We start from the raw sequence: 18,598 nt of genomic DNA on the forward strand, positions 1-18,598 counted from the left end.
TCTACATCCTACACCGAGAACGGCAGCGCACACTGTTAGCTAAAGTGTGGCTCTTTAATTTCTCTTTACTGCTTATTTGGAATCCTTCCCATGGACTCGGACAATGACATCCCACTGCCACTCTGCTTTTTCAAGACTGACAGATAGCCCTGGCATCTCACCATTAATCTCAAGACAATAGTTGGGATTAACTATTTGGTTAAAGCCACTTTGTTCATTAAAGCCTAGATATGAGGCTGCAGAAATGCTTGCTTTTCAGATTCTGGTGAGACCTAACAGACTCAGGCTTGGACAGCATATGCCTCCAAATGTGAGGGTCGCAGGGCTAACTGAAAAACAGATGAAGAACACATTATTTACCAGCAAAATTCCACTAGGTTTTTACCACTAGGTTTTAAGTATGCTATGTCCAACTGTACAAGTACTCTATTAAGATCCCTAAAAATAAACTGGTTTGCTTAGCTACAACCGAACCCAGACCTCTAAGGATCCGCAGTCCATGGCTATCACAACATCACATCTAATTAACTTTCATCACACATGTAGTTCACTATGTCATTGATCTCACCAGGTCCGAATGTTCCAGGCATATCTTCCATTATTTTGTTACATTTCATCTAAAAAGTGGGTTTGCTTTGCTCCCTTAGCTTATGCCTGTTCCAGAATTTCATTTTTCTGATGGTTAGAAACATGCAACTTATTCATAGTCCGTTTACAGCCATCTGCATCCCCGTCCATATTGCTCTTCAACTTCATAAGTTCGTTTGGCTTCCTGGCATACACAGGCGAATGATATAAAATGTTTTCCCATAATCTCTAAACCATCAGAAATTCAGTGTGAAGTTATTTGTCACAATCAGCACCTACCTGTAACTATCATTCTGCTTATTGTATCTCACCAAGGCAAAAATATCTGCCATGCAGTTAAGGAAGTTAATCCAGTACTAATGAAGCTCACATGTATTTTAATGCACATTTTTTTCCTGCAGCAGGTCACAGATTTAATAAAGATAAAATATATTAATCAAGGTAAATATATAAAATATTCTAGACTATACATATTTTACTGTTTATAAAGGAGGTCCCATACAAAATTCTATTGTTTGATCAACAGTTTTAAAAATTGAGCTAGTACCACAGACTTCTTGCCGCTACATGAAGCGTAAAATATTTGTCTGTGTGTTTGATAGACTTGTGATTAAAAATTCTTTTACTTGATAAAAAAGTAGTGATTCTGCACTTCGCTTATACCAAAACTTCCACTGAACAAAAGATTCCAATGAAATAATTTAGCTAACAGAATTCTAATAAAATAGAGAGGAGGATTTAAAGTGCAAGTACACAAAAATGTATTACCAGTCTTGATTCATAACTTTGGGCAAATCTGGGCGGGGGGCGGGGGGGGGAATCAGAGAAATCCTTATGGTTGCCTTGCAAGATATTTTTATGGACTCAATTAGAGGCTTCTTGCTCTGATAGATTTCCTTAACACCATCTCTAAGTTTTCAGTCCTTATAAACAGTGTCAAAGAAACCATAAGTCTGAGTAACTTCATTGGCTCTATGGGTTTGTTCCAGATAGAATGAAGAGACCTTTGCCAATAGCTGTGATCAGCACTATCAGAGACTGCACAATAAAAAAGACTTACAATGGGATTTAATTATTTCAACATAAGCATCCAGTGCTATTTAAGATGCTTGAGAGTGCATTGCCTAGTCTCCAGCTGCTATGCCAAAAGGGGCACAGATCTCATGTAGGCCCTGAATCATATCTGCTAGACCTGTACAGACATTTCAGATATGCTGGGACATCTAAATTGGTGCTGGATGCCTTTATTTGGGTAACTCAGTCCTACCCCACAGGTGACACATGGCAAACCCTTACAGCAGCTATCATTGCTGTATAGGGCAGCACAGTGGGATATCTGTATGCTAATTTTTCCCATTGTAGAAGTAACAAAAAAGGGGTGCTATAGGATGTAAGAAAGTGAGCATGAAGCACTGAGCTTTGAGGTTTACCACATCTGACACAGACCAGTGTCAGCCCCCAGTTTTCTTGCAGACACCTTTATCCCTGGCTACTGTCAACTGAAAACATCAGGAAGGTGATATGATTCCATCGACCAGCTGTGGATTACTTAAAATTATCTAAATGATAACACATCCTTATGGAGTTGGGCACATCTGCCCCTCCAACTCATTACGACACCAAGGACAGCTGAACCTCAAAATGTTTGTAAAAAATGGAAAAGAGTGGGGTGTATCAATTACATCCTAGCAAGTCCTCCTAACAGCAATAAGGAAAGAATTATTCCTTTTTCACTAATACTGACACCCTGATGAAGAGGTACATTGACTTGGTAAACATTTCTTATTAACAATATTTAGGTTCCTCTGATATCTAAAGATTTTTCTTTTAAACTGTGGAATTCTTTTTGTTCTAGTCACTTCTTCCATTTAGAGTAAAAAAGGTTAATATTAAAGAGCTTAAATCCAGAAAGTAAGACCAGCCATGGACGAAACTGGCAAGAAAGTTCTAACAACAGTTAGTCAGCCTGAGAACTAGGTTTAGAAGTCGTAAGCTTTGCGATCATTTTTAAAAAACTCAGCAACAGAGCATGGATAGAAATAAGAGTTTTCTTCTTTCCCTCCATTTTTCTTCATTCCATCTAGCCTACGAGATGCCAGATTGGGATCTATGGACCACTAGTGTGAACCCCATGATAATCCCAAGCAATTGGCAGCTGGTTTTTTGAATCATATTCTCTTCACAATGTTTTCAACCAAAAGTTTGAAAAACAGGCTGCCAAAAATCAGGAGAATATGTGGTTTATGGTCTGAAACATTTGAGAAACACTGATCTAAAATACATAAATACCTAAAATAAACAGCATCTAAACATTAAAAGGCAATATTCCGTAGTTAATGCCAAATTAATTCATATCACTAACAGAAATATTTTTATGAATTTATATTTCATGAAAATGTATGAAATTTAATTTGTGAAGTGATCCAAATAAATGCCTTCAATAAAAACATGCTTTAAAAAATCACATTCTTGCTTTGATCTTATCATCTAAGTGGTTCAACATAAAAATTGTTTTATGAGGCAGACTTACAGACTCCTAGTCAAGCAGCTGAAGGTAAAGAATGCAAGAATGCAACTGTCTTTCTAAAATAGTTTTCACTTCCATAAACAGCATGCAGGAAGAACTTAGGGTAGAATTAAAAGTAACATTGATCTTTAAAAAAAAAAAAAAATCACTAGAAAATATAAGGAAAAAGATACGTGTAAAATGAGAGCGAATCATGGATGGCTTGAATGCTGGAGAAGACTCTTCGCCTTCCTGAAATACGATAGTGACAATGTCATTTCCAATATGTCGCTTCCTTTCTACCTGGAAAAAAAAAAAAAAAGAAAAGGAAAAAAAAAAGGTGGTGGTGGTGGTAAGACAGACACAATGACTTAAAAGACAAAAATAAATACCTTAACAATTCTGTGAGAGAATGGTAAAACAATATTCCTAAACTGCAAACATAAAAATTATGGTCAATATTATTGAAGCCAGTATGAAATTATTACTTAGCTACAAGCAAGTAAACCTAGCAAGGCCATGGAGCACACACAAGGCAGCTGCTAAAACAGCAGCTATTGCATATTTTTAGGTCAGCAAAGCACTCATAATTTCCATAATTAATATTTGCAAATTGGGCATGGAACACCTAGCATTCCAAAAAAGCAAATCCACCACTTGAAATAAAAGGAAAAAACCCCTGACGCTGAGTTATTCTTTAAAAACAATAAATGTCCTGCTTGGCCTCTGGTTTCTGCTGTGATCTTGTCATCAATCCAAGGCAAAAGCATGAGAAAACTGACATGGAAATAAAAAAGGACAGTATAATTATATCACCTAATTATCTTATTATAATACATAATATATAATTATTGCTTAAATAAGAAAATAGTAAAACAAGTAATTTGTGTGTAATTTTAGGTAAATCATTATGGATGTGTGATGTATAGCTAAACGCATGTTCTTATAAAGTAATTTTTTCATCATATAATACATAGAAAGGTTCAAGCACATTTGAACAAGTACCCAAGAACCCACCTAGTCAATCTATGAGAGGGCAAGAGCAGTGCTTTAGAGCAAATGCACAAAGCTTTCCATTAATATGCTCACAAGGGGAATTTCTTTCAAGCTACACGAATTGCTACCTGAATATGAGTCGTGTGTTACGTATGTGAGTACACTGACAATTCACACACAAGTCTAATTTCCAGCCTTCCTAAATTCTTTGAGGTAATGATAATTGCAGCAGTGAAACTCTACAAGTCATCTGAATAACAGAATACTCCATCACTTCTCAGTCAATCAATTTTGACCTTCTTCACAACTGTCTTTTGTACCTTAATAGAGATGATATGATGCATTATCTTCAAACAAACATCATGAAATTTTCAGCATTAGGTATAATATTGAGGAAAAAAATATAGCAAAAGTCTTAAGACTTACATTTCTAAAATATTAACAGGCAAGAAATCCCTTATTTTCTTTTAAAGTTTTAGAGTTCATGATTTAATAAATAAAATTAAATTAAAAATTAAGAACAAAAGAAAGAGAGAGAACCATGTACCTGCTGCTTGTTCTCTCTAGAATATGGTAGCATGGTTGAAACATGGAACATAATTTCATGCCCTTGAAAAACTGTATAGATGGAACAGGTTCCTGTTGTATCATCTGCAAGGGAAGACAACATTCTCAGCAGGAATATGCCCTTTACGTTTTCTAAACATCAAAAGATATTTCAGGTCCTTCTACCAAACGTTCTTTAGTCATCCTTTTTTTTGATCCACTTTAGAAAATGTCCACACTGCATGTTTAACCTGGGTCCAAACCCAAGTTTGCAACCTAATCTGCATATTCACACACTTGAAACCTACGACGTCCTTCACCTAGCCTGCTGAAATCACACACGGTTCTTCAAGCCATGATGCCCTACTATCATGAAGCAAGTAACATGTCAGGTTATTCTTCACCCCATTCCAATGTAAAATGAAACCACTTACCTTGAAAATACAGGTTATATATATACTTTTCTTCAACTGCATTCCATACCAGTGATTTAAGCTAACCTGACTTTTTCCCTAGTGAAGCAGAGCATTTAGCATGCACATGAGGAAGTCTGTCTTGGGACTGTATTATTTCTACAATATATACAATATGCACATGCAATAAGCAAAACCATTTATACTGCAGCCCCCCGACTTTTTTGCTTCAGATGAGTTCTTACTTTTAGTGTCCAGACCTCCTCTGTAGCCTGTCCAGCCTTTCAAAGTAATTGTGTCACCCAAGAGATGCAAAAATCTTTGAAAGCTTTCACTTCCAGTTTCTACATGTGGAAGGGAGAAACATTACAACAGAAAAGCACATGTAGTAATAGGATAAGTATAAAAAAAATAATCAAAATACAGGAACAGGTCCTGCTCCCAGGACACGAGGACCAAAGTTTCAGCTGAATTAGTTTCTCCTCATGGCATCCAAACTTTCTACCTTCACAGAAACAGCATCCCAGCCTTGCAGAATAGGCATCATCATGTGACATTAAACAGTGACCTCTCTTGCTAACTCCAAGACACTGTTCAAGTGCGTAGAAGAATGTGATCGTGCTGCAAAAACGTAAGAGTGAAAGAACTAGAAACAACAGTGACTTTTTGCAGGTAACATAAGTAGCCTCCTTCAACTGCTTCCTTTTTCTAAATCTTACGTTGTGTAGTCTATTTCTAGAAAAGAAATTTCAATATATTCCAAGTTGTAATAGTAGGTTTCCTACAGCAGCCTTTTATAGAAATAGAAGATTCTACACTACAATTTTTCACCCGACACAAACATGAAAACCTAACAAAACTACTGTTCACATAACCATCACCTTCCTTCTGGCTTCCACATGTAGGCACTATCCTACTTTTTTTTTTTATTTGGATGAATAAAAAAAATTAAGAAAAAGGTGAAAAGCTCACCATTGCTGAACATTTCATCATCTGTAAGCTGCCCATCCTTAGCATAAAGGACCCCAAATTTAAAATTCACAGATCCCTGAGAAATAAAACCAAATATTATATGACAAACAGGCAATCAAACAAAAGACTTAAAATAATGTTTTCTCTAAGGACTTTTATATACATACCTTTGTATACATCCTACACATGGGAATACACATTTCATGCGAACTCCATTACATGCTCAAGTAGCGGATATCTAATAATTTACCTTTGATCATAGATTATGAATTTTATGATATACAAAGTTGGTGATCTATTAATATGATATATTAAGTTGGTGCTTAAAATTATTTTTGATCTCATATGTTGCAAAGAAATACTACATTTTTTTACTGCAATAAGCAATTGATTTCTAAGTTGTCACAAGCATGTCAGTGCAAATATTTCAAATACAAAGCTGTATTCGTTGAACAGATCCGTGAGCTAGGAGTGGTAAGTTTACATTTACCTCTTGCTCTTCAAGCACCAATAAATCCTGTAAACAAAACAGTATCTTTAGTATTAAAGATGACACAAATAAAACTGTAACATCCTTGTATATTTAAGTTTTGTTTTGAAGTGGCCAGTTCAACTGACAAAGACAGTTTACTTTGTAGTATCATGTAACCCTACTCATCATTATTATCCTGCTACTGAAAGAAATAAACTAGTAGCATTTATACTTAATGACTTATTTTTCCAGAAAATAATAAAGAAAAACAACCAAACAAAAAAAGAAGTCACCTCCTACCTTTTGTATCTCAGGATGAAAAATTTCCCTTGGGCTCTTCTCAAATTTGTCAAGACTCATAGCACTGAAATGCAAATGAAATACTGCTTTATAGAAGGGCAAGTATACATTTCAACATTAAACCACTAACCATTTGCAGTTAGAACTGGTTACAAATGGAATTGTTCAAAGAGCCTATCTTACATGGAATGTTTTGTGGAATAGCCATTACTTTCCCACAATAGTAACCTCCAAGGCTTCCTAAACTTCTTTTGGATTTTAAAACCAGAAATCAGTAAGACCCTGCAGGGAGAACAGGTTTAAATGTACTATATTTACTTATAAAGCACAGAGCTTTATTCATCACCCTTCACTTCAGCTTTACACATAACCATTGTGAGCATTTTAGGAGGATTCAATAACCTATTCTATTTTGTAAGCTTTTCTTCTCTCTTCTAAAATAATTCAAGGCAAGTCAAATGAAAAACAAGCAGTTCAGCATCAAATTCACATGCCAAAGATCCACAAACAGAACAGAAAAAAGTATTTAAATAAGAAGCAAGATCAGCTGCCTCAATAAACAGAAATATCTAATTTATAGCATTTTTTTCCTAACTCATGTTTCTGCATTTACTATTATTTTTGCCCATTTTTTTTCCCCAGCATTAATTTATAGAACCGCGCAGCATGTCAGAGTGCCGAATGCAGTCTGGAATGAAGACTGTCTGGCGCATAGTGAACCAACAGGGAGGTCAAATCTGATGCACCTTTCCATCATTGCTTATGTTAGATCACAATGCAGATAGGATTTGCTTTAGTTCCTTTTGAAAAAGATTAAAATGTTCCAATTAATTTAGAAAAAAACAGGTTTATTAATGTTACCAAAATTCTTTGAGACAGTCTGTACCTAGATTCACACTGGCTGTGAACAGGGTGAAGTGTCAAAGGAATATCAATCAGGCCTGAGGGAAGGGCTCAAGAACCGTAAAAGCAAAAGAATAGTCAAGGAAGAGATTTTAAGCCAAGCCCAAGTGGGAAAAAGGAGATGACATTTATCCAGCTGATCGCAAGTGGCACAGACCCTGGAAGAAGTGGGGAACAAGGTCTGAAACAAGCCTGCATTTTCCTCTGTAAAATACTGGAGCACCACAGGATGGAATATGAGGGTGTTTCAGCAAAAGAGTTATGACCCTAGCTAAAGGACAAAAAAGTTTCTCCACTCTGGGATGCCTGACCAAAAAATGTAGATGCGGGTGAGAGTGGAGGGAGAGCCTGGGTTAGAAAGGGATGTTAGGAAGAGATATTGCAGCAACTGGTGGGCAGACATGGAAGATCAGGTGCTTATGCAGGTACAGCATACAGTACCAACAACTAGGAACACTATTCAAGCCAGTGCTGTAGGAGTTAGAAGAGGGGACTTAGCTCCTCTCAATGAAGAAGATGAAAGAGATCTGAAGTGTTTTCAGCTCACCATCTTGATACTCCAAACCAGAGCGACAGCCCCGGAAAGCAGAACTAAGAAGTGAGGGTCAACGGCCTGCTAGCCTCTCTGGCAAATTCAGTGGTCTGCGACCTCTCAGAAATCTTGTAGCTGTAGGAAAATCCAGATCTGGTGGTACTAACTTCACAACACATGCCCTGTTCCCAGAATTCTCTCACATCAGCACTGGCAGTGTTATCCAGTGGGCCAGCTTCAACCAAGCAAGAGACATTTGCTCATACTCTGTACAGATCAAAGGTTTTGAAGACCTGCAGACTGCCCATTTATCTGGTACACACTACCTGTTCAGTCAATGAAGGCACTTGTTATGGGTTTCTAGAGAAGGTAAAATCCTTACAGAAGATGCATTTGAAGACATTGTCAGTGAAGTATTTGAGAAAACACACCACATGATTAGATCATAAAGACTGCAGATTAAATTTGACTGAACACTTTGCAAACAGATGCTCTGACATTTCAGCTGATTACAATGTTGAAAGAAATGGAAATGGTGTTGGGCTTGCTCACTTTATATTCTCTTCTGCCACAAAAGAGGCAGGACAGAGTATGAGTATGCCCGTACAGACTCTGGCTGGAGGAAGGAATTTTCTTGGCTTCACTGACAGTGTGTATAACACACCCATAGTGAGATTTACATGGAGACAATCAACTGAAGAAATAATTCTTCGTTTCTTCCCTGTTTGCTTCCTCCTGCTAGGGCCACATAATAACCACCTCTCTAGTCAAAATCTGCTGTTCCTTACGTCTGTTTATTGTCTATCTAATTTAAAAAGATATTTCTTCTCAACACTGCAGTTCCACTTAGCACTTGCTTTCCAATTAACTTGAAAATAGTCCCTCTGCTGAAGAAAAAGTGCTAAGAATTTTTCTCCATTTTGTCACTTTGTCTATTCCAGAACAGGCTTTAAAACCACTTTTTGCTGCCTTCAGTGATGAAGATTCATAAACCTGCTTTTACTATTTTTGTAAATCTATCATGAAAACCACACAATACAAGCCCTGACTTACAGGAAAAGGCCTACAGACAAATATCTTAACTGGTAACTTATTTGTAAATACATACCTTAATATAGATTTCACTGATAATGTTTTTGTGGGACTATAAGGGAGACACATTTTCTGAGTACCCTAAAAAGAAAAAAAGCTAGGAGATATTACAGGACATACTGACTTTTTCTGTATATTCAAATAGGAATATTAATACAAACAATTAGATAAAAAAAACAAAGAACAAAACCATGCTAGTTTTATTTAGCCATATTTACTACTGGTTTGGGGGACCAAAAAAAAAAAGGAAAAATTGAATGTGAGAAGTCATGGATGGTGCAAAAGTATTTTTTACTTAGTTTTGACTACCTTGGCATGTGGTACGAGGGCTGCTGAAACTAGCAGACATTACAAACTATTTCTTTAAAAAAAAGTGAACCATGCATGTGTACAGGACATTTACAAGGAATTTTATCCAATTTCTTGGATAAAAGGCTCTTATGGAATGTTAAGTGAAAAAAAAAATTCATTAAACAATACTAGTGAAACCAGTATCAGTATCACACCTGCCCATTTTCTTAACATTGTATAAGAAAATCCTAAAAGCAGTACAAAGTCATTGCCTAAATGCATCACAGGACATAATCAAGAACGATTTAGGCAACATTTCTAAAAATAACACAGAGTTGCAGGTCAGAACAATTAAAAAATATCTGGCAACACAGATTTCCGTCAGAAAGTTTAGTATAATGTTATGTACAAAGCTAGTTTAGTTTTATCTGCTATGGAAGAATTATATGTTCTTACTGTAGAAAATGGAAAATATGTATTAAATACTGAAATTCTGTAGAAAGCAAAAAAGTGTATGATAAACATATCCAAAGCAAACAAAAAAAAAAGTCAGAGCAGCAATTAAATATTTGTTTCTTACTGTTTTTCTCCAAAGTATTGAATGGTATTGAGGAACACGCTGATTATTTTGGTCAGACAGTACAACAGACAGAAAGAAAGGGTTCTTCTCTGCATCTGTACCTATATAATTTTGATGAACTGTTAGGGAAAAACAAGAAGCATTATCAACCATAAAGAAGACACACACACCCACACACAGAGACATGTCTATACGTATATAAATATATGCATTCATATGTAAAAATATATACTTATCTACATAAATCACTACATATTTATATACGGATGTGTTAAAAAAACCCCAAGAGATAGCTACAGCCTTCAAGGCCAAGAACGGTTTCAAAACATCCCTTTTTGGTACCAGAGGTTCTGCTGCTTAGAGAAAGCCATCCTCTGTCTTCAGGTTAAAAATACATGAAACAAGAACTTGTTTTGTGTACAGGACAGAAAATGTATTAATAATAAATTAATACCATACTTTTTTCCATATTTAAATAATAGCAATTCAAAGCCACATTACATTTTCATTCATCAAAACTTCAATCCATTCACAAAAACATAATTACCTTTCCCTAAAAAATATTTGAAATACCATCTTGTATGATACTCTGGGTTTTCCAAATGCACATCCGTTCTGTGCCATGTACCTGGAGTGTAGTCTGTATTCTGAAATAGAATTGGAAGACTGTTAGATCAAATGCTGAGTGAAAAAAAAGGAGAACATAATATAGGCAAAAGCCAATCAAGATTGGCTGATGCACCAGAAGAGTTTTAGCTGTATACTGCTTTTTAAAAAACAAAGAATTATTCTGAAGTCAGTTGTTGTGCAGCTGAAATTAAAATTTCTCCCTCTCCTCCTCTTTTTTTCCCCTCTTTTCCTTCTAAGTAACTACAGTCTTTTCCTATTGTACCACTGTTACGGGTAATAGCTTAGTATTCCACTGACAAGAAGATATTTCAATGTGGAATTTGAAGACCAGTGTTTTTAAAACTTAAATAAATTAATAAACAGAATTCTGTCTCCAGGTTTCATTTTCTCAGTTCTTCACAAAATAATTGTCAAGGACTCCTTGCTAGACCAGAGCATGCTCTGAAAGTTCTTCAGTGTTGTTTCTGCATAGGCTGGTTAAGGTAAATTCCCAAGCACCCCTCAAGTCCTTTTCCACTAAGAATTAACATATGCAGAGAAAAAGCCATCCTCCATATCCATTCACCATATGGCCATTCATCACCCACTCAGAGAATCTTTCTGTGATACAAGCTAATCAGGTTTTGAACTGCATGAAACTGAACTTAAAAGACAGTGTACAGAACATGACCCCACAGACAATCTATGCAGAATAGTTAGATTGCTTTAAACTCTGCATTTAGTGCTGATGCAAACAGATGATCAGTAATAGTTTTCTGTTAATATTTAATAGTTTACTGTTATTATTAGTTCAATACAAGCTTACAATATGAGGTCTTCTTTCTTTAAAGATTAAGACAATACTTACAGCTGAAAAAGTTTTGCAAAGGAAGGTAAAAAATGAAGATAAGTAGAAACCTAAGTGTCACTGGAATGGCTGCAGGGACACACTGCGAGTTTAACAGCACAGGAATCTAGAGGGAATGACTCTCTCAGGCTCCACTCAGCTTCTTTATCTCTTATTTAAAGATAAGCGTAGCTGCCAAAAGACAACTAAGGGTGAAAAGAATGAAGCTATAACCTCATTGCACCAAGGAATAAACTTAAAAGCAAAAAGGTCAGCTTGAACACAGGAGTTATCACCAGGACACCAATATAAAGTGTTGAACTAGAGACTGTGAAGTGTTATTCAGAGGATAAGATAGGTATTTTTCTTCTAACATGATCAGGTGAGCAAAACGTTACCAAAACTGAACGAAATACCAGCGTTTCCCTTAAAAAATTAAATTGTCAGATTGCATACTTCGGAGAAAAAAACCCACCGTCTTCCTCCTCTTAGATTTTTACATTATCTTATTATTTCGCATTTTTCAAGTCCTCTTCCTTAGCAATTGACTGCAAATACATCTTTCAGTAGTGAAGAATAACTGAAGCTGAATTATTTTTTTCAGCTTTCTACAAGAATCTTTAGCCACTTACCTCACCAGAGGAGCCGTTTTCCACACGGAACCGTCCAGCTCTTTGAATGGCTCCATCAGCATCACTAGATATAAGCTATGAGAGAGTTTAAAATAGAGGTTCTAGTTCCAAAAATACCCATATGATCAGCAATCAAAGCTTACTACGTTTTCTTCTTCTCCCAGGCATCATATGACTACCCACAGAGAAGGGATCAGCACAGCTATTACTAATCTGAGTACAGGTTTGCAATGACCCAATTATAACTCTAAGGAGGCATGAGCAGGAGAGCCATTCACTCTTTTGGTAGATCCCAGTACTAATCAGAAATTCTCCTGGCTCAGATTTTGGTTGCACCAACACGCAGAATGCCTACAGAGGGACTCGTCCGCTTTCCAGAAATTTATCTTGAAGCGTGCTCCTTTCAAAACAATAGGTCTTACAGACATGATGATTCTTGTCCTCTCAGCCTTGCAAAGTCTAAAACTCTACTTGTTTGTACATCAAAAGATAAAAAGACACACTTTCATAAAATACTAGCAGAATTTTAAGGAAAACAATCAAAAGACAAGACCTTTTGTGTGAGTTTACTGTGACTTTATAATTACCAATAAATTTTTCTTTTCCAGCAAAAGAATCTAAGTACTAGTAATGAAAGAGCCTCTTAGCAGAAAGCAGTGGAATATATGGAAAGAAAAAACAAACAAACCTGGTGTTCTGGCAATGCAACTTCCAGCAACTAAGCCACCAATTTACACCCAATTTACATATCTATTAATAAATATACTATCCAAGAACTTCAAATTACAACTATAGCTAGTAGAAAATTAGTGATTTCTTCCCACAGTGAGAGATGGAGTTCAGTTTCTTTACCCCTCCCCACTTCTTCCTATAGTAAGTTTATCTAATTTCATTATGGCCTTGTATATAACGTTATTTTAACTGCTGACATACTGCTATTTTCACAGCAGAGAAGAAATTTATATATGAGAAAAATGAAGCACCAACTTAATCTTTGAATATGAAGACAACGCAGAATAACTGACAGATTTTAGGGAACTGTTTTCAATATCCTTATTCTGACTAGTTCTTTTAATTTTTAACCCTCTCCCACTACTCTGAGGCATGTACACATAAAATCACATACACACATGCATGTACACACATGAGAATCCACACAGTTTTTAACTCACGTAATTGCAAGTACTTCATAAAATACTACCCAAATATTTTGCAATCTTCAGCTTATAAGAGGAAAAAAGGCTCAGTCTCCATCTGGGGGTAAACATGATATTTATATAACACTTCCTGTCCCGTTATGATGAAATATTCATAAATAAGGTAGTAAAAAGATTTCCTAGCACAGGTCTAATATATCTATTCTGAAGCCTCTCTTTATTACCCTGTAACTTTCAAGTCCAGCTTAGAAAGCACATTTTCCAAACTAGTTCCAATTTTTTACCTGGAAATGAAAAGAATTTGAGCTCTGCATTACAAGCTGCTAAAATCAAAAGACAGGCTGTGTACACTTACAAGCTCCACAGATCCGTAATGTTTTCTGCTAAACTCTCCACGTCTGCAACCCAGATCTTCAGAGACAGAGCTGGAACAGAAACGCTTCATCAGTGTACATAAGTCAACTAGCCTTAGATCTCCTGCAACACTACACCCTGACATTAACAAATAATATTCCTGCTGAACAAGGTTTGCAGTGCATAAACTCATTACTGCAGGGAACACTCCTTACAATGTGCACAACCTCTAGCAGCCATTGCAGTCTGGATTTCATATTACCCTCAAAGGAAAAGAAATGTCTGTGTCCTGATTGGAAGCAAAGCTATGATTAAATTAAATATTTAGTCATGTTATGATCAGAGTTCCAAAGTGGGTGGTGGCTTACAATGATGTTTGAAATCTCCATTTCATCTAAGGGAAGAAAACTCTACAGTAAACTTAAAGCCTCGAATAGGACAACTGCACTATGCTCAATAAGCTCACGCTTAGTATGTTGCTACTGTTTTTTTCAGAGAGTCTTTTTTTAGCCTACACACAAACAGAAACTAAACAATTACTTTAATTCAAAAGCGTAAGGAAAGAACAGCATTTCATAGGTTTTCCCCCACCAACCTTAACAAAAATAAAATTGTCAAGCAAGCAAAAGTAATCCTGGAATGTGAAGTTCAAAATCTACATGCATTATCAGATATAATCTCATACCATCATGTCACATTAAGCACATCACTATGTCCTTCATGAGGTCAAAAGAGATAGCAAACACCTCTTCTAACTATAAACACTAAGCCTCCTGCCTTTGCAGCGGGGATATACATGTAACAAAAACAAGCTAAATAAAGATTTAAATGCAAATTTAACATAAACCTTGATTACCCAGTCTGTACCAGGGCTAGCAGCTCAATCCCTCCATCGTATTCCAAACCTACAGTTCACCCTAAAGTCATTTAATTTTAATGGGAAAAAACCAAACAAAACAACAAGAAACTCTCTATCCAGCAATAAGAGATTAAATTTTCTGAGAATTATCAGTACTGTAAATTGCAATGCTACATTGATAAACAGAAGAAATATCTAAATTTTAATGCAACATCCTCATATGTGCTCCTTGACCGTAGGAGATACTGCAACACTGGACTCCGAAACATTTTAATTTTTAGACAGCTCTTCTATTTGGATTTGTATTTATAAGTACTTAAAATTTATTAAACATGATTCGGATTTCTGAGTTCTGTCCATTTGGATTCCGTGTCTTTACCCAAGGAGAAGCAATACAAACAAGACGTATCTAATAAAACTTTAAAACTCACCAAAATAATTCTAGTATTTACTTCCAGTATGTAAATTATGCAGGAAGGATGAAAACATGACAATAATAGTAATTTTAAATGACCCACACACTGAAGCAGGAATGTTACCTGCTGCAACAACAGAGCTGCCTTTCTAACTTCATGTGAATAAAACCTGCAGATGACACTTCCTTCTGGTAACATATACCTTGTACTTTCTTGGTCAGTTGTCTTTCAGCCAGACCCCTTGCTGCACAAACACATCTATACTGCTTCCTAAGCAAAAATGACCGTATACAGCCAGCTTGACCCCTGCAGGCAGTGACGCCATAGTCTGTGCTCTGACACCTTAAGGGGGCACGCGCATACATGCCACAGCAGCAGTAATACGAGTGACTTGAGGAAAACTGCCTACAAGAACCGAGGTTGATCCACATTAGATGCAATTTTTACAAACTCCAGAACAATCACTCAGTTGGAAGTATCGTGACCTAAACACAAACAAAATTATTTAAGCTTTCAGCTTGTGGTTGCCTGAACAATGAGCTTATGTTTGACTTGGGACAGTTATTAATCCTAACTTTCCTGAGAATCGGCATGAAACACATTCCACAAAAATAGTAAGTTCCCATATCAGGAATCTGCACAGCAGAGATGGATGAAGCCTGTGATACAAGAAGAAATTGGACTTGGCTCCTGGTCTAAGAGCCCCTGTCATCAAAGCAGCTACAATTTGATCTTAGTTACGATGTGCTGTTTGTAGACATAAGTATTTCAGAGCCTTACCATACTTGAGATAAAAAAAAAAAAAACAACTTAAAGCCTGCAGTTCAACAGCTTGTACTCTAATTGAAAGTAACAACAATAACTCCTCCTTTTTCCCCACAGCAGGACAGAAAGTAGCCGGAGACAAAATGAGAAGAGAAACAGTATTAAAAACTTAGAGATACATAAATTACAAATGAGCCACAACAAGAGTCACTTCCAGTGAGTAAGTTACTTCAGGTTGCTACCTGAAAAAAGCATGCCCCAAAGATGGAATTTTCAAAGTTTGCGGCAGTACATCTCCATTTCTCTTTTCACATGTGTGACACTGAGAATTTTCACAGCCTTATCAACTGGACAAAGATGAAACAATCTTACTGGAGACCAACAGAAGAAACTGTTCTTAGGTCAGGAAGTCTGAGCATCCAGAAGTAGGTTCAAATCTTCAGCGATCACACACCACGAGGACTTCATGTCCAATACTTCTATACACCTACCACTACTGCTGTTGGACCTTTGAGTGAACCTTGCCATGCAATACTGCCACGTTGTTGCACAGAAGTTGTAGTGCGCCACAACACTTACAGCTCCTTCTGAGCCTGCAACACAGAGAAGATGGCCCAGAGCAGTGAAAAGACTGAATGTACCTGTGAGCTGCACATCTCATTCAAAGTGTATTTGGACAGTCTCTCTTCACCGTACATGCCATTTACAAGGAAATCATGCATGTTTTACATTTTATTGCAAATGTATCATCTTCTTCCATCTTTCCATCATCTGAGGGGAAGTATAAAAAAACTCAAACTTTACCTCAGTATGGTTTGCGGTAAAAAAAAATGTTGAAGCTATTACTCATGAGTTCTCATCTTTCCTTTCAGAAGAAAACACATGTAAATCTGGCTAATAACTTTTCTCTGCAGTTATTAAGACCGGGTAACATAAAAGAAAAGTATTTCAAGATTAGCATCTCTACCGACAAAAATAAATACATCATTTTCTTTGTGTGCTACTTTTATTCTACAAAACTAATTTTTGTGGCTAGGTGTGCTAGTTGCCTTAGAAACCACTGTAAAAGCAATTTACAATCAATGAACACTTGTCACCATCAGTACCGGTGGCAGGATGTTATGGAAACAACAGCTGAGAGATTTTGCTGTCGCTGAGCTCTGAAATTCAGTCTTTGATCAAATGAAGAAATGTATGTAAGATGATAATTCAAGGAGTGGGTAAAAAAAAACCAAACAAACAAACACACAAAAAGAAAGAAAGAAAGAAATCCAACAACAGTCACTAGCACAACAAATCTTTTGAAGTCTTCAGAAAGCCAGGTCACTGTTTTGCGTGTCTGACATCTGGACAACCCCAAACACAAATATAATACGAATTAGAAAGTCACCACAAAAAGCATCTGGCCTGCTGTGCTTTGAACGGAACCACATCCGCCTGGATAATTTTTAGAGACTTTCATCAGTCATGCGATAGCTCCACAAAGCAGGAGAAAAAGCAAGCTGAGGTTTATAAAACTGAACTACTTTCTGCCTTGTGGCAAAGCTAACCTCAAAATGCATGCAACTAGAGGAAAATGCCATCTGGTGAATTACCTGCATGATAAACCCAGGGAGTTATGAAGGCATTTTAGAACTATCTGCATACACACAAACTAAGCCCTACACTTTAATTTGGTGCTATTTCAGCTGAGTGAAAGTCAAACTCTATCAGGAAAAGCATGCTGAGATCCGAGCATATTAATGCAGCAGAGATAACAAAGTCAGTAGCTAACAAAAAGCTTTAAAATTAAGACAAGACGAGAGTATTCAAAACCAAACATTGCGTAGCTAAGAAATGGATATAGGTATACAACACGTTAATGCACTAATATAACAAAATACAGGTTATTGAGTTAAAGGAGGACACGACACAAAAGCCATTAATTTAGAAATACAAAAAGTCAAAATGTGTATTAAGGTATATGCTTGGCAGCCCAGGTAAAGAGCCTGGAAAGTAATGTCCAAAACATGGTGGTAGAATTAAGACCAGACCAGATACACTGGTCTGATCTTAATTAAGCTTAAGATCATTAAGATACATCCCAACAGCAAGTACTGCAGTAACATTTCCCAACCAGAGTCACAACAAAACAAAAGACAAAGTGAGGTGCAGTTTGGGTTCGACCATACAAATCTTTTTTTTCCTCAACATGGAAAAGATGATTGTCCTCCACACTGTCAGGTGTACTCAACTCTGCTTCTAGCAAAGCTCTGGAGGCCAATTAGCACAAAGAAAGGTTCACCATAAAGACTCCCTGATGTCCATGAGAGAGAGGATATTGAAGGAGATCGTCTGATCTACAAACTTATGGTTTACCTACACTTGAAAATACAAAGCTTTTCACAACTAGTGTGAAGTATACAAAACTCTATTCTCTATCACATGAATATATCCTCTATTCCAGATTCTCAAAAAAACCTTTTGATCTAAACACCACCAGTATGGTTATTAGGTTGGGTTCTTTTTTAGCATTTCCACACTGTCAAGCCCTAAAATAGCTGTCTTTAGGAGACACTCCAACATATACCAACATTTCACATTTCATCAGCTTTGCTGGCCACAGAATGACAGGGAGCAGGGCTGTTTCAGAGTTCTGTCATTGAAGATATTAGCCAACAGCAGTACACATAAAATAACAAGGAGACAGCACTGTCACATTCTGTAAGGAAACTGGCAGAGGCTTTGCACCATTGTTCATTGGATCTTGAAGAGTTACTGCAATCCCA

General features: G+C 36.6%; 1 protein-coding gene across 6 annotated transcripts in view; it reads right to left on the minus strand.

The window, feature by feature from the left end:
- The window catches only part of GARNL3 (GTPase activating Rap/RanGAP domain like 3), a 59,067-nt gene that overhangs the window by 31,100 nt on the left and 9,369 nt on the right, over positions 1-18,598 (minus strand). For 5 of the 6 annotated variants that reach the window (XM_087753397.1, XM_087753396.1, XM_087753398.1 and 2 more), the window contains exons 2-13: positions 13,792-13,861; positions 12,280-12,354; positions 10,739-10,838; positions 10,192-10,310; positions 9,337-9,401; positions 6,794-6,857; positions 6,512-6,538; positions 6,022-6,097; positions 5,295-5,393; positions 4,638-4,741; positions 3,289-3,397; positions 868-913 (exon numbers count right to left, since the gene is read on the minus strand). In XM_087753397.1, coding sequence (XP_087609523.1) covers positions 868-913; positions 3,289-3,397; positions 4,638-4,741; positions 5,295-5,393; positions 6,022-6,097; positions 6,512-6,538; positions 6,794-6,857; positions 9,337-9,401; positions 10,192-10,310; positions 10,739-10,838; positions 12,280-12,354; positions 13,792-13,861 — 954 coding nt within the window. Of the gene's footprint in view, positions 1-867; positions 914-3,288; positions 3,398-4,637; positions 4,742-5,294; positions 5,394-6,021; positions 6,098-6,511; positions 6,539-6,793; positions 6,858-9,336; positions 9,418-10,191; positions 10,311-10,738; positions 10,839-12,279; positions 12,355-13,791; positions 13,862-18,598 lie in introns of those variants that run through there. The other variant, XM_087753400.1, reaches the window with a different exon arrangement.

The sequence above is a fragment of the Nipponia nippon genome, unplaced genomic scaffold (genome assembly GCF_047370975.1).
Source record: "Nipponia nippon isolate SJK-2023a ecotype South Korea unplaced genomic scaffold, ASM4737097v1 scaffold_16, whole genome shotgun sequence".
Classification (NCBI taxonomy): Eukaryota; Metazoa; Chordata; class Aves; order Pelecaniformes; family Threskiornithidae; genus Nipponia; species Nipponia nippon.